General features: G+C 42.8%; 1 protein-coding gene across 1 annotated transcript in view; it reads right to left on the bottom strand.

Moving 5' to 3' along the window:
- The window catches only part of TM7SF3 (transmembrane 7 superfamily member 3), a 35,350-nt gene that overhangs the window by 4,821 nt on the left and 16,476 nt on the right, over positions 1-14,053 (bottom strand). The window contains exons 3-10 of the mRNA XM_063134254.1: positions 13,065-13,215; positions 12,025-12,145; positions 11,524-11,695; positions 9,081-9,258; positions 5,939-6,025; positions 5,073-5,153; positions 1,242-1,394; positions 381-478 (exon numbers count right to left, since the gene is read on the bottom strand). Of these exons, the coding sequence (XP_062990324.1) occupies positions 381-478; positions 1,242-1,394; positions 5,073-5,153; positions 5,939-6,025; positions 9,081-9,258; positions 11,524-11,695; positions 12,025-12,145; positions 13,065-13,215 (1,041 nt within the window). The remainder of the gene's footprint in view (positions 1-380; positions 479-1,241; positions 1,395-5,072; positions 5,154-5,938; positions 6,026-9,080; positions 9,259-11,523; positions 11,696-12,024; positions 12,146-13,064; positions 13,216-14,053) is intronic.

Raw genomic sequence — 14,053 nt, 5'->3', positions numbered from 1 at the left:
AAGCTGGTATGTGGGGAAGGGGTTGGGAGAAGGATATCACAGAGCTGGGATTTCATACATCAAAGGTTTGCTGAAATAAAAACACCGATTGCCAGGATATATTTATATGTTCCATATGACATCATATATACGAGTGAATGATGATGTTGCCTTTTCAGTGGTGGCCCCACCATTGTTGCTCAAGGTCCCTTCTACTCATGTTTTGAGTAGAAGGGATCTTGAGCAGGGATTTTCCCAAATATTTTACAGGGCGGTGGCATATAATGACAAGGGCAAACCCTTGAAAAGATAGTTCAGTTGTAGCCTTTTGCCCACCAACACTCCAAATTTTACAAAAAAACTGAAGCCGAAACAATTCAGCTTTAAAAAATGGTACTTACAACTCTGGGGCAGCCAACAAAAACTGTTGGGACCATCAAGGTGATGCAACAGAAAGTCACCCAGAATACAGCATCATCTTGGAAAACCTTATAATCTCCTGTGAAGGTATAAGATTCATCACATGAGTCAAAGGCAATTCTGGTCTCCATGCAAAACCAGTTTAATCAAAGATTAAAACCATGACCAGAGTGGGATGTTTCTTACAAAAAGGCTCATTTAACACACCTCGGCCAATATTTGTAGCCCAACCATTTTGGAGAATAACAACATTTAAAAGGGACAACTGAGGAACAAACCAATTGTGGGATGTCAACTACATACTTTCCCCAAGTAAACGCTTGATGGGACATTTGCTGAAATGTGTCAGGTTCATGTATAAAATGAACATTCACATAAATTCTTATGCAAACCAATTGTAAATACTAAACTTATTTTAGAGTGCAGTTTATTTTAAACTAGTTGTTCGGTCTATGTGCCATTATAACATATGGGATGATTGACAATGCTATTTTAATACAACAACATTTTTTTTATCTCAGTGAGGCAACTGGCAGTCTCTCTCTCTCAAGTTTTGAAACCTAAGAATTGAAAGTTACAGATGGGAATTGAGTTATCCCAACACCAGGGGGGGAATCTACACTACTGCTTTAAAGCACTTTAAAGCGCTTTATAACAGTTTTGACAACTGTTGGGGCCCAGGACACACTGCATATACAATTTTCAAAACGTTTTCAAAGTGCTTTAAAGCGCTTTAAAAGCAGTAGTGTAGATCCCCCCCAAGTTTCATAAAACAACAACATATTCACATTTCTGTGGCAGCAAAGAAAAAAAATCTCAAGAATTATGATTATGTGACATACCTAAGGGAGTGAAGAAGACCATAGACGCAACAAGGAATCCCAGCACTAGTCCTACAATCAACATACATAGGATCACAAAGCCAAATCGCCACCAATAAGCCACCAATAAGAGGCCTCCAAGAACTCCAACTACTGCTGTAAGACCAAGACTGACTGGAAAGACAAGGGCAGAGTGGGAGGAAGAACAGAGTAGAAAATGAGGTTTACAATAGTAAGAAAACTCAGTAGCCCACATTTCTCCAACACTGTCCATTCTTGAAAGATTACACTTTAGGATTTCACATTGTTCTTTCAAATTCCATGCTAAATCCCACATATCCAGAAAGATAGCTGTCATGTCTAACCCTACTGCCCCCTGTTTTGGGAGAAGATGTTTCAGGTAATCAATCAGAATCAGATTCAGAACTAGAAGACGCAGTGCCAGACACTAGCCAGCCTGTACCAGTGGGGGAGGAAGCTCTCACGGGCGATTCCCCAGCTGGAAGTCAGCCCTCTCCAGAGCTTATCTCCTCAAGGCCAAATCCTACACACTCAGGGGGAAGTGAGCCTTCTTCCGGAGGTTCGCCGGAAGCTCAAACGCACGGGACGGAAGGAAGGTGTGAGAAAGTTGGTTCGATTACACCAGAACCTGCCTCTGCACCAAGCTCTCTGAAGTTTCCAGCATTTGGGAAGTGGCTTCCTATTCTTCTTGAGCGGACAATTGTCTTGCTTAGTTTGCAGAGTTTTGCCTAGGGGAACGTTTCCAGGAGGTTAGGCTCTCTTCAGGTAGAAGAGATGTGTGTTGCTTAATAAAAGATTTGTGGATTACTTAGCAAGCCTCGTCCTTTGCCTCCCATCGAAAGCAGGAGTTTTCTGAGAGACACGACAGCAGCCAAGGTAGTCTGGTACAGCAAGAATACACAGAATATTTTAGAACGTTTAAGACTAATAGATTTATTATGGCATAAGCTCCTGTAGACTTTGTCCTAATAAATAGGACTTTTGCTGCAAGTTGAACAGATCTATCTTGGATTTCTAAAACGTGAACCTACCACTGTAGAGGGGTTGCTGCTTCTCCATGGTTGGCTGGATCCCAAGTTGCTCAAATAGCAATTTTATCAACCGGAGAAGCGTGAGACCAATCATGTGGAGTCAGCACTGGCAACAGTATGAATGTAACATTTTGCTCTAAGCATCTACTCCAAGACTGCCTGTAGTTTTTCATTACTACAGAAAGAAACAGAAGATACACTTCCCCAGCCATCAACAGGATTTACCCTTGCCTAACGTTTTCTTTTTGAGAACGGAGATCTTATGTATATTACCTTATTACGTTATCTATCCAGCACTTTTTCCTGAAAAAATCGGAACACCTTTGTCAAGACTTGACTTTGTCAAGAGTCCACCTTGTGATGACAGTGGGGGCCCAGCCTTGGTTACTAGCTTGCAGCTGGGGAAAGGTCGGGGATCCACTACCTGTGCTGAGATCTCTGAAGATCAGTGCAATGGAGAAGATCGCTGCCTCTTCTCCAGCTCCAAGCTACAGACAATGGTAAGGGCAGGCTCTGCTCTGCTCACCACCCATATGAGACCCAGCCTTTGGTTGTTTTGAGCCAGTGCCAAAACAAACCTATCCTTCCCTCCTCCAGGTCAGGGACTAAGGCTGCAATCCTATGGACCTGGGCGTAAGCCCCACTGAACACAATAGGGCTTACTTCCCAGGAAACATACCCAGGATTGTGCTTAAAGGGAAAGGGTGGGGTCCTAACATCACAATTTTTGTTTTGGCTGCCAAAGCCAGCAACAAGGGAGAGGGCCTTTTCGGTGTTGGCCCCCCGACTGTGGAATGATCTCCCCGATGAGGCTCGCCTGGCGACAACATTGTTATCTTTCAGGCGCCAGGTCAAGACTTTTCTCTTCTCCCAGGCATTTAACAGCATTTAACAACGCTAAGTTTGTTTTTAACGGACCCCAGAACTGTTGTTTTTAAATGGATAATGTTTTTATATTGTTGTCTATATGTTTCTGATAGTTTTAAAATTTTTGTATACTTTTTTAATGTTTACTGTTTTTAACTGTTGTAAACTGCCCAGAGAGCTTCAGCTGTGGGGCGGTATTTAAATGTAATAAATAAATAAATAAATAAAATTTGTGGATCTCAAACTTTACCTATGGTTTTCATGAGATCTCACAGCCAGACAACTTATAGAGGTTTTCCTTGCAGAATTCCTACTGCACATTTCCCCCTCTAGGAATTCATACATTCCAAATGAATCATCAATGCCACCAAGCAGAAGTGGGAGGGGGAAGACAGAATGCCCCCAAAACCATAGAGCCCCACATGACGCTTTGGTGGACCTAAGTCTGCAAACATTCTGGATATTTAAAAATCTTTTGAGTGTTAACTTCATCTTGCTTTTTTTTAAAAAAAGCAAAAAACTAAATTTTTTCTTAAAGAAATGAAATCCTACACTGAAATTCTGTAATTATTCACTGAGAGCTAGGTATCCAAGATTGTCAAAGGACATGACGACATTGCTAGTGTTAAATAAAGAATGGATGTCTCACTGTGCGCCTGTTCAGACGACACTTCGGGTTCTGTGGTTAGCAAAACTATGGCTCCCTGGGCTTAGCACTAACCACAAGCCATGCTGTCGCATACAACACTTTAAGCCATGGTTAGAGTCGCTAACCCTGCTGCAATCCGACTGTGGTTAGTAGTGAGCAGGGTTTATTGATTTATTGCATTTCTATACCGCCCAACAGCTGAAGCTCTCTGCAAAATGAATCACACAAGACACCTTAAACTGCTGCTTAATCAAAAGCCTTAACCAGCAGGGTTTCAGGTGTCTTCTGAACAGGCCCTGTCTGTCTTATCCAATAACACAATTTCATTCTGTACCAAAGAGGCAGAACTCTGCAACTTGCATTCTTTTTTCGCTAGTCATGGAACACGGCACAGAGTTATGCAAATTACTGAATCTCCCTCACTTCTGATGCACTGGAAATCTTAAATCAGCCATCTGTTTAGCTTTTGAGGTTTCAGAAGGCACTACCCACACCTTTTCATACATATCTTCACAGCGTAAGGGCAAGAATGTTTTACCTTAAAAAAAAAAGTGAGACTCAAGAAGATACACAGGAAGCTGACTTCTGCACTTGCACATGCTGTACTTTTTCTTTGTATTGCCATGGAATTAAAGTCTCCTGCTTGTGGCCCACAGACTCATTAAAATCTCAGAATGCCAAACTTTAAATTAAGTAGAACAAACTGAGCAAAAGGCCGTCCCTGTTGCTTGTAATGCCTCCTTAAATCCTGGCCATGTCATACAAAGTTCGCACAGCTCATGCAATGCTCCTGTTCTGGCCCTTTCGGTACCTCTTCGGAAGTCCTCCTTGGACTCAGTAGTAGGGTGACCCTATGAAAAGGAGGACAGGGCTCCTGTATCTTTAACAGTTGCATAGAAAAGGGAATTTCAGCAGGCCTCATTTGTATGCATGTCGCACCTGGTGAAATTTCCTCTTCTTCACAACAGTTAAAGCTGCAGGAGCTATACTGCAGCTATACTGTGACCAGATTTAAAAGAGGGCAGCTTTAACTGTTGTGATGAAGAGGAAATTTCACTAGGTTTTCCATATTTACAAATGACACCTGCTGAAATTCCCTTTTCAATGCAACTGTTAAAGATACAGGAGCCCTGTCCTCCTTTTCATAGGGTCACCCTACTCAGTAGACCTGTAATTAATGTAATGCTATCAATAGTCACATCAGACCAAGCTGACCAGCCCTTATTACCAGAAGCCAGGCTTCAAACAAAGAAACAAATAAATCCATCCCAGAACTCTGCTCACCATCGTAATCAAGAGCCGATGTTCTAGTAATGGTGATGAAGAAAAAGAACGCCATGGAGATGAAGCCCATAAAGAATAGATCTAAGGGGAGAAGTTAGAAACATTTATTAAATGTAGTATTTTTTTTCCAGGAAAGATTAAGATACAGTGATCAATATTAGCAAAAATTCCATCTGTTTTTAAGAGGACACTACAAGGTCAGCATCCAACAAGCTGGGCACATATACATAGGCCTTGTATCATGGGTGTAAAGGTGATTCCCATAGCTACGGGAGTAGAATTCCAAATCCAATAAAAGCCAATTATATTCATTCATGAATCTGTGAACAAGAATCTTCTTTTTACAGGGGTCGTACTTTTGGAGCTAACAGTAGCTGTTATGCAAACCTGATCTATTCCCCAGATATGGAATTATTTCATTACCTCCCCTCGCTGTGTGCTGGGTGCCACAAGTAGTAAAGACTCCTGTAAACCCAAAGTATCTACCCAAAGAGTGTCTCTGCATGGTTAGCTATTTGGGATATGCCTCCTTTCCATCAGCCTCCACGGGAAAGGCAGTTTTCTGCAGTTTCTCTACATTAGGCATGACTAAGCAGTCAAACTCTGATATAGGGACAATGCAGAATTACCCATCATAAAACAGGCTACCTGTCACTTCTCTAGAAGAGTCATAGCCCTGGGATTGCCTCCTGCCAATCCTCAGATCAGTGACTCTTGCAAAAATACAGCAGGGAGGAAGACACTTTTCTCTCAGACTTTCTGTAACAGGAGTGGAGAACCTGAGGCCTTTCAGAAGTTGTTCAGCAAATTTAACTTTATTGGGAACCCTCTCTCTCTGCTCTGCACACAGTATCCCTAACCAGTACCTGTTTTCCAGAACCTGTGTCCGAGGAAACAGATGAAGAGGCCAAAGACAGCAAGTGCTGTGAAAAATATTTTGGTGGAGAGTTTTCCTGTAGAAGGAAACAAGAGAAGAATGAGCTTGTACATTTCATTCATAGCTATTGGAGTTTATAGTTACATACGTAGAGGCCAAAGAGGCAATTTTCTTCCAAGGAATGATTAAGAGGCAGCGTCAGCCTACAATAACCCATTTTGACAGGCTTTTTCCAGGAGATGATAGTGAACATCAAGGTCATCCCCTATGAAGAAACTAATTACAAACCCCCACCATGAAAAGTCATGGTGACATTTTTACAGCTGTTGAACGCCATCCAACTATTTTCAATAAATAACAGCTGACCTTCACTTGCCAGTACAGATAGATTCTCAGAGCAAACACAGCTCTTAACAGGAACGCCGCAAAGGATTAAGATTATTCAAAAAGTATTGTTACTCTTTCTTTTTAATTATAACAACGTGTATCCATATCCAGGTGGGTGTACTTTACTAAATCTGTGTGATAAGATATGCCTAAAAAGGTTTTATTAATGTGTTGTAAAAAAAAAATGGTTCTTCTGTGTAAGTATTGATAGTGTTTTCTTCTTTTGAACAAGGAACCTTGTTTTTTATGAAATGAAAGTACTTCGTTATTCTGGTTAAAATATTTTGATAGGCTTAAAAAACAAAGAACAAACATTCTGTAAAATGCATTATGCAATATGGGTATTGTTTTATTGTTCTATCATTGTACATATTTTATCTTATATAGCTCCTGAAGATGGATTGTATATCCGAAATGTTGAGCTTTTTAGATTAACCATTAAAGATACACGCTTTCCATAGCACCAGATTACATCTTTCCCCATTTGTGTGTGTGTGTTAAACCTTCCCCCTGAAATTGACCCCGCACATACACACACACTGCTCTACACATGATTAAGAGAACATTTATTACACCCCTTAGGTAAACAGGCAGAGACAGTCTAGGGCCATATCTATATTACACTGTGCACAGTCGTGTGCATTGTAGTTAAGGACTGTCAGTAAAACGAACATTCTGCCATGTTAAATGGAGTTACTGGGGGGAGGGTCAACCTAGCACCCTAAAATGAAAAATATTCCAGCAATCTTTCTGAAACGCAGTACTGCCAGAAAGAAATGCTGGCTTTACATTCCCTGCGCGTTTCAGGGAGATTGCTGCAATATTGAGGGCTGGATGGGAGTTTAAAGCAAAAAAAAGGGGGGGAAGCATGTCTGACTCAATCTGATCAGACTTTACTTCCGTGTTGGCAACTTTTTTTTTCGCGCATTTATAGCGCAGAAGGGGAAGCCTCCCCATGCAATCCATTAGTTGGATTGCATTCCCCTATCCAGCCCATTGATGGAATGGCCTTTCTTTTTTCAAAGGACCTCTATATCAATTTTAAATTAATTTTTTAAAAACCCCATGTTTCCCTATGGGGAATCTGATAAGCTCACGCATGCGCGTGAGCATCAGAATCCATGGGGGGGCCTAGCCAGGGGGGGGGGGGAGAGGACGTACTTACCTTCTTCCTGGTTGCAGGCCCGACGGGAAATGGAGTTCCCTGGCGTAACCGGAAGTGACGCAATAGGCCTTTGCGTCACTTCCGGTTATGCCGGGGACGCCATTTCTTACCTGGCCTGCAACGAGGAAGGAGGTAAGTGCAAGTGCGGGTGTGGGCTTCCCCGGCCTCCGCCGCTGCCGCTGTAGTCTCTGCGGCGGCGGCGGCAGCACTAGGCCGAAGCAAGCTGGGGGTAGCTGGGGTGGCTTCCCTGGTCTCCGCCGCTGCCGCCGTAGATCCTGTAGCGGCTGTAGGCCAGGGTGGGTCGCGCCGTGCCACGGGGGTGGGGTGATTCCCTTGCCCCGCCGCCGCCGCCGTTCGAGTAGCGGCAGCAGGCTAGGGTGGGCCGGGCCGGTGGGGGTTGGGTTGGGGGATTCCCTGGCCTTTGCCGCTGAGGTTGGGAAGGGCTGCTCTAAACAAAAAAAGAAGTAGGTGGCTCTAAGTTGTTCATCATCAGTTTTCCACAACCCCACAGTCACCTCTGCATATCCTATTCTCCATCCTGTCCTCATGGTTTATCTGCTTTGGCAGAATGAGAATTTCACTAGTACTTTCTGCCTCCTTAGGGAGGATGTGGCGTTAAGGCTGGTAATTTCCCCGCTTTTTGGTGCTTGGTGGAAAAGTGTACGTCCTTAACGTTGTTTTATAAACCTTAGGTTTTTTGTTCATTGAATCTATTAAAAGCCCAGAGGCCTCCTCCAAGCCACTTATGCAAATAGGAGAGAAGGCAGAGGCAGTTGATTGGCCTACTGGTTGACATCGCCAACAAGTAGGCCAATCCACTGCCTCTGCCTTCTCTCCTATTTGCATGTTTTCTCCTATTTGCACTTATAGGCCAATCCACTGCCTCTGCATTCTCTCCTATTTGCATGTTTAAAAATTCTGAGCTCACAGGGCCTTCTATGGAAGTTCCAAGAAAAATAACTGCCATCTACGGAAGTCCCAAGAAAGAAGGCCAGAGGGCTCCGCCAAGCCACTTCTGGGTTTTGCCCTCTGGCACCATCTAGCGATGCTTCTTGGAACTGCGGCCTTCTGTGGAAGTTCCAAGTTCTGAAGAAAGATAACTGCCAGGAGCTTCCGGCCTAGCAGAGGAGCCAAAACCCACTAACCTCCTCACCAGACTGCTCCTCTACACCTGTCGTATGACGGGCTTTTTTGCTATTGGACCACACACTGGATCAGAGTTTAAACAACTCCTTCTAGTCATCTATTCAAGTCATGTCAGCAGCCAGTTCCAAATGGACAAGTGGCTATTTACAAACTCTGAACTATGGTGTCAACCCCTCCCCTCCTGTTACAGAGCTACTGGAGTAGCGCAACATAAAGGCAATAACTATACCATTTCTGCACTGTAAGAACTAGCATTTTCAACTCCCGACCCAATGACTCAATCTCATTTCAGAAAGAGCTGGGTTCAAGATAAGGCATCTTTCCCCTCCCCCTTTCCCAAGGAGCTGCAAAAAATAAAGACTAGCCTCTTGACCATCATGTTCCCTTACGTACATAGAACTGGAAAAATTACATATATTTTCAGTTGACTCACTGAGAGTGGAACAGCTATCCACCGAAGCAGAGAGGCTACACGCATATGTGTGAACAGGTACATATGCAGCTGAGGTGTTCCACAGTGGGTCCCTCACTATGACATTGTAAATCACTCCTTGTCCCGGAAGTGAGGAAAAATACAAGTCTGTTTTGTCTTGGCTAGTTAAGGTCAGCATCTGTGGGAGAGATAAAAAGGATATTGAGGGAATAAATACCCCCGCACCCAAACTTAGATGTGAGCATTATGTTTACTCTTAACACGCTGACTTATTCATTGAAATATTGGTAGCCCTGCTCTGAACTGAAGAATCTCCAAAGCAGTTAACGAGTCATATTAGAAGCAATATAAAGTAATACAAAATGGCACCTTTTTTCCTTTTTCAAAAAATGCCCTATATAGGCTAAAGTTTGGATTGTTTAGGTTGAAAAATGTCAGGAAGAGACTAGTGTAAGTTCTATGGCAGAGCATATGCTTTGCATACAGGAAGTCACAGATTTGATACCTGATATCTCCAGTTAAAATAGTGATGGGGAATGTATGGGCCTCCAGATGTTTTTGGAATGCAACTCCCATCATTCCTCAGCACTGGCTATGTCGGCTGGGGCTGATGAAAACTACAGTCCAACAACATCTGGTGAGCCACACGTTTCCAGGCTCTGAGTTAAAAGAAATTCTGGAGTTACTGCCATACTAAGCTAGACCAACCAACACTTACATAAGCCAGCTTTATATGTTATATGTTCATGTGATTCTAGTGCAAGACCTAGGGCTCATCTACACCAAGCAGGATATCCCACTATGATAGTGGGATGAAAGTGGTATATAAAAGGCAGGAGCCACACTACTGCTTTATAGCAGCATTGAAGTGCACTGACAACTGTTGGGGCCCATTGACACATACCATATACCCCTTTCATACCACTATATCCTGCTTGGTGTGGCTCCTGCCTTTTATATACCACTTTCCTAGTGCAATAATTGGCTTAGAGCTTCATCACACCAGCATTATATTGTGCATTCACTGCGAAGTTTATGCAAAGGACGCCGATGTTTTCTACTTTGTAATCTGTTTTTATTGTGAAGTACTCTGATGCATCCTGCTTTGATTGCACTCCGTCCCCAAAAGAAGCAATGCATTTTGGACCCCTTTAAGAGCGAATCTTTTGTTGTTCTCCGAGCGGCTACTGCGGGTGCAGGAGGATGACGAGAGCAGAGTTGCCCAGCCCAAGCATTCTGGCACTTAGGAAGGCGCTTATTTTCAAGTAAAGAGAAATAGTAAGCTCTTTTGAAGTTGCTTTTGCTAGTGTGTGTGGGGTGTGTGTGTGTGTGTGTGCTTACTCTTGAGTAAAAACACAGAAAAAGCAGAGGGCCCCGAGGGAGCGTTTCTCCCTTGTCACCTCCTCCACCCTCCCCGTAAAGAGACCCTCTCGCTCGTGTGAAGTTTCCTTCCTCTTCCTCCCTTCCCCCGCTGCCTGGGGGAAACGGCTGCTCCTGGGGTCCTCCTCTGGGTGCCTACTCCGAGAGAGGCTCGGAGTGTGGCAACGAGGGATAGGGCCTTTTCGCTGGTGGCCCCCAAACTATGGAATGATCTCCCTGACGAGGCTCGCCTGGCACCAACGCTGCTATCTTTCCGGCACCAGGTTAAGACTTTCCTCTTTGCCCAGGCATATGGCGGTACATCTTAATCACCCACATGTTTAGTTTTTTAACGGTTTTTAATGCTCTATGTGTGTATGTTCTGTGTTTTAGAATTTTAAATTTTGTATACTTGTTTTTATCTCAATTTTAGAATTTCTGTAAACCGCCCAGTGAGCCCTGGCTATGGGTGCGGCATATAAATGCAATAAATAAATAAATAAATGGGACAAACAACAACAACAGCTTTCATGCGCCTATGGGATAATTCGAGAGAAATGGGTAGGTGTGATGAAGCTTTAAGTGTAGATGAGCCCCTATAGACTCCCATTGAAGCAAGTCACCTTAAACACAAGCTGCAAAAGGTTTCACGAGATCTTCCTTGGAAACTGACCAAAGGAGTTACACCAGGAGTAAGCAAAGTGGTGCCCGTGGAGAACATTCTTGGTGGCCACCAAGGTGCTCTAATATCCCTCTCACCTTTTTTTTTTAATTAACAATTTTTTTTTCCACTGGCAGCAGAGATGACTAAGAAATAGGTTTCTGTTGGTGCTAAAGATTGTGGGTTCAAAGGATTTGTCTAGTGTGCGTTTTGTTTAGCTCAAACATCACCTCTGCCTTGATCTCAGTCTTCTAGGCAGGTTTCTTGTCCTTTGCCATGCCTCCCACGGAAACCATTTTGTGATGGTGTCCAGGACAGTTTCTCAAATTGCCAAATGTGTCTACAATCCCAAAAAAGTTGTCTGCCCCTGAGCTACTTGATCAAAAGCACCATAAACCCATACACCAAACCTATACAACTTACTTTAACCCCATTAGCTCTGATATTTTGCACCTCAGACATCTTCCTCATGTGGTTCACAAACGCTGCTTCAGACAGGTCATTCTCTGGTAGGAAGTACTGATAGACATCATAGTATAGTTGCTGCCTAGCATCCTGAGTAGTTCCAGAATCACATGAAGGAGGATCTGTACCCCTGGAAAATTGCAGGGAGAATATTTATTTGAATTGAGTTAGGCTGACTGTCATACTTTGCTTTAATAGTCTAATTACCACACTTGACAAAACCTATTCCTACATCCTATTGTTGCCCACAGACAAAAAGACAAACTCAGATATTACAAACACAATTAGCCTAACTCTTCAAACCACCTTAGTTTCCTCTGTTCCGTTGCCTTCAGGTTGTAGAAAGCGGTACATCTTAAGATTCTGACAGAGCCCTACCAAAACAACTTTGTTTAGAACTGTAAGCAATATATTAACTCTTGTAGCTCTCAGGAAAGATTGAGAGCTAGAAGCACCTACCTCATGTACCCCAGATTTGCTGGGGCAAATTTAACATGTGTCTCAGCCAAGTTATAATCTAAATAGATATTGGGGTCAATTTCCAAGTTAAATTCCAGGTTGCAGCCTCCAGGAATTGGATCTAGACAAAAAGAGTCAAAACAACTCGAGTGAAAAGGGGTAGAACAGGTTTTCGACCTCTTGTGAAATCAAGTCACTGTTATGTTCACCAGTTTTGTTAACAGGCTCCACTGACATGCAGCAGAGTTATATTAAACATGTGCAAGTCTAACGCCGGCTCCCCACAAACCATGATTTGCAAACTGAGAACTTCATGAATGAATGACCCCCTCCCCCTGCCATGGTTGTGATGTACTAACTCAAGCCATAGCTCCTTTATAAATTGAAGGTTGAACCATGGTTTGAAGTGGGGTTGAGTCAACACATACATAATATGAAATAACAGTTAACACCAGAGAGGGGAGAGGAAAATAGTTCTTGTGGGGAGAAGGAACAAAAAAGTGAGAAAAAGAAACGAGAGAAAGTGGTTCTGAGAGGGCGTTCCAAGTCTAAGTGATAAAAGGAAGAATGTGTAGAATCCTTTGAGATGATTCTGGGTAAATGAGGGTGGTAGAGGTAATGGTCATAGACCAGGAAATAAGGGTCAGAAAGATGGGAGTAGGGAGAATTTTAAAGAGAAAATCAAAAAGTGATGACTTTCTGCATCTCACCATGATTTCCCACGGAAACCTTTACTCTGTTGTAGGGGTGGGCAACTTGTCACCCTCCAAAAGTTTTGGCCTACAACTCCCATCAGCAATGCTAGCTAGACATGTTGAGAGTTGTGGCCCTCCAGATCTTTGGGTCTACAATTTGCCAAATCCTGCTCTATTTTAACTAGGGAGGAGGTGAGGCCTGCAATTTGTATTACACACACTAGAGTATTGCACACACGATAAAGGATAACCACTTAGATTAAATAACTTAGTTTACGTCTAAATTAAATTACTGATATTACTATGGGTAATTTCAATTCCGACTGCAGGAAATTAAAAAAATACCTCTTTCAGCATAAGAGAAAGAAACAGCTGTGCTCAACACTCGATCAGTATCCACAGCTTGCAAATACCACGTGCACACAGTCTGCTGCGGCCGAAGGATATAAACCAGCCCTTTGTCTACTCCAGTTCCTGAGTTGTTTATGGATGGTTTCTGAGAAGTAGAAGAGATTAATGCATAATTCTAAGAACTGTAATTGGCTAACAGTGTGATCCTCTACTCAGAAGCCAGCCCCATTGCGTTCAATGGGATTTATTTATTATTTATTTATTTAAGGATTTTTATGCCGCCATTCAGCCAAAAAAGGCTCTCACGGCGGCTTACAAAAGTATTTCTTGACAGTCCCTGCCCACAGGCTTACAATCTGTGGGATTGTCTCTCCAGTAAGTGTATACAGGATTGCAGCCTAAAATTGTGTGTAACTTAACATACATTGCAGTTTTCTGGAGTGAACATCCAGCTGCCCAGTTAAGGTCAAAGCAAACCAGCCAGTACATCCATTCATCAGCTACCACATTGTTCAAGAACTTGGACTTATAGACAAATTGAGATTTCTGCAAGTACAGCTCCAGAAAAATTTGGGGACTGTTGGAAGCCCAATTTCAACATAATTCAGGCATATAAGAATCATGAGATAATTAGTGGTTATTTCTTAACAGAATAATTCATGTCATTGTAAGACAATTTTATTGCAACAGTAAGGATAGCAAGAGCTAGTTTTATTTTCAATCGAACATATACTTCATTGTACTCAGATGTTATCTTGTGATAAGAAGTGATAGCCAAGATTCAAATATACCTAACAGAGTAAATGGTGCAGGCTGGCTACTGTTGGTGGGCAACTAAGAAAAATAAGAGATTGTGCAGCGACCGCCGATGGTTCCTCCACAGTGTGATTGCACTGCCTACTTTTTCTTTGAATAGCAGACTCTCATATATTATACTATGATTCCTTAAATGTGCCTTAGTTTCAAAACTGGATATCCATAAG

This window comes from Elgaria multicarinata, chromosome 9 (genome assembly GCF_023053635.1).
Source record: "Elgaria multicarinata webbii isolate HBS135686 ecotype San Diego chromosome 9, rElgMul1.1.pri, whole genome shotgun sequence".
NCBI classification, from domain to species: Eukaryota; Metazoa; Chordata; class Lepidosauria; order Squamata; family Anguidae; genus Elgaria; species Elgaria multicarinata.
This window is presented reverse-complemented; position numbering and strand designations above follow the sequence as displayed.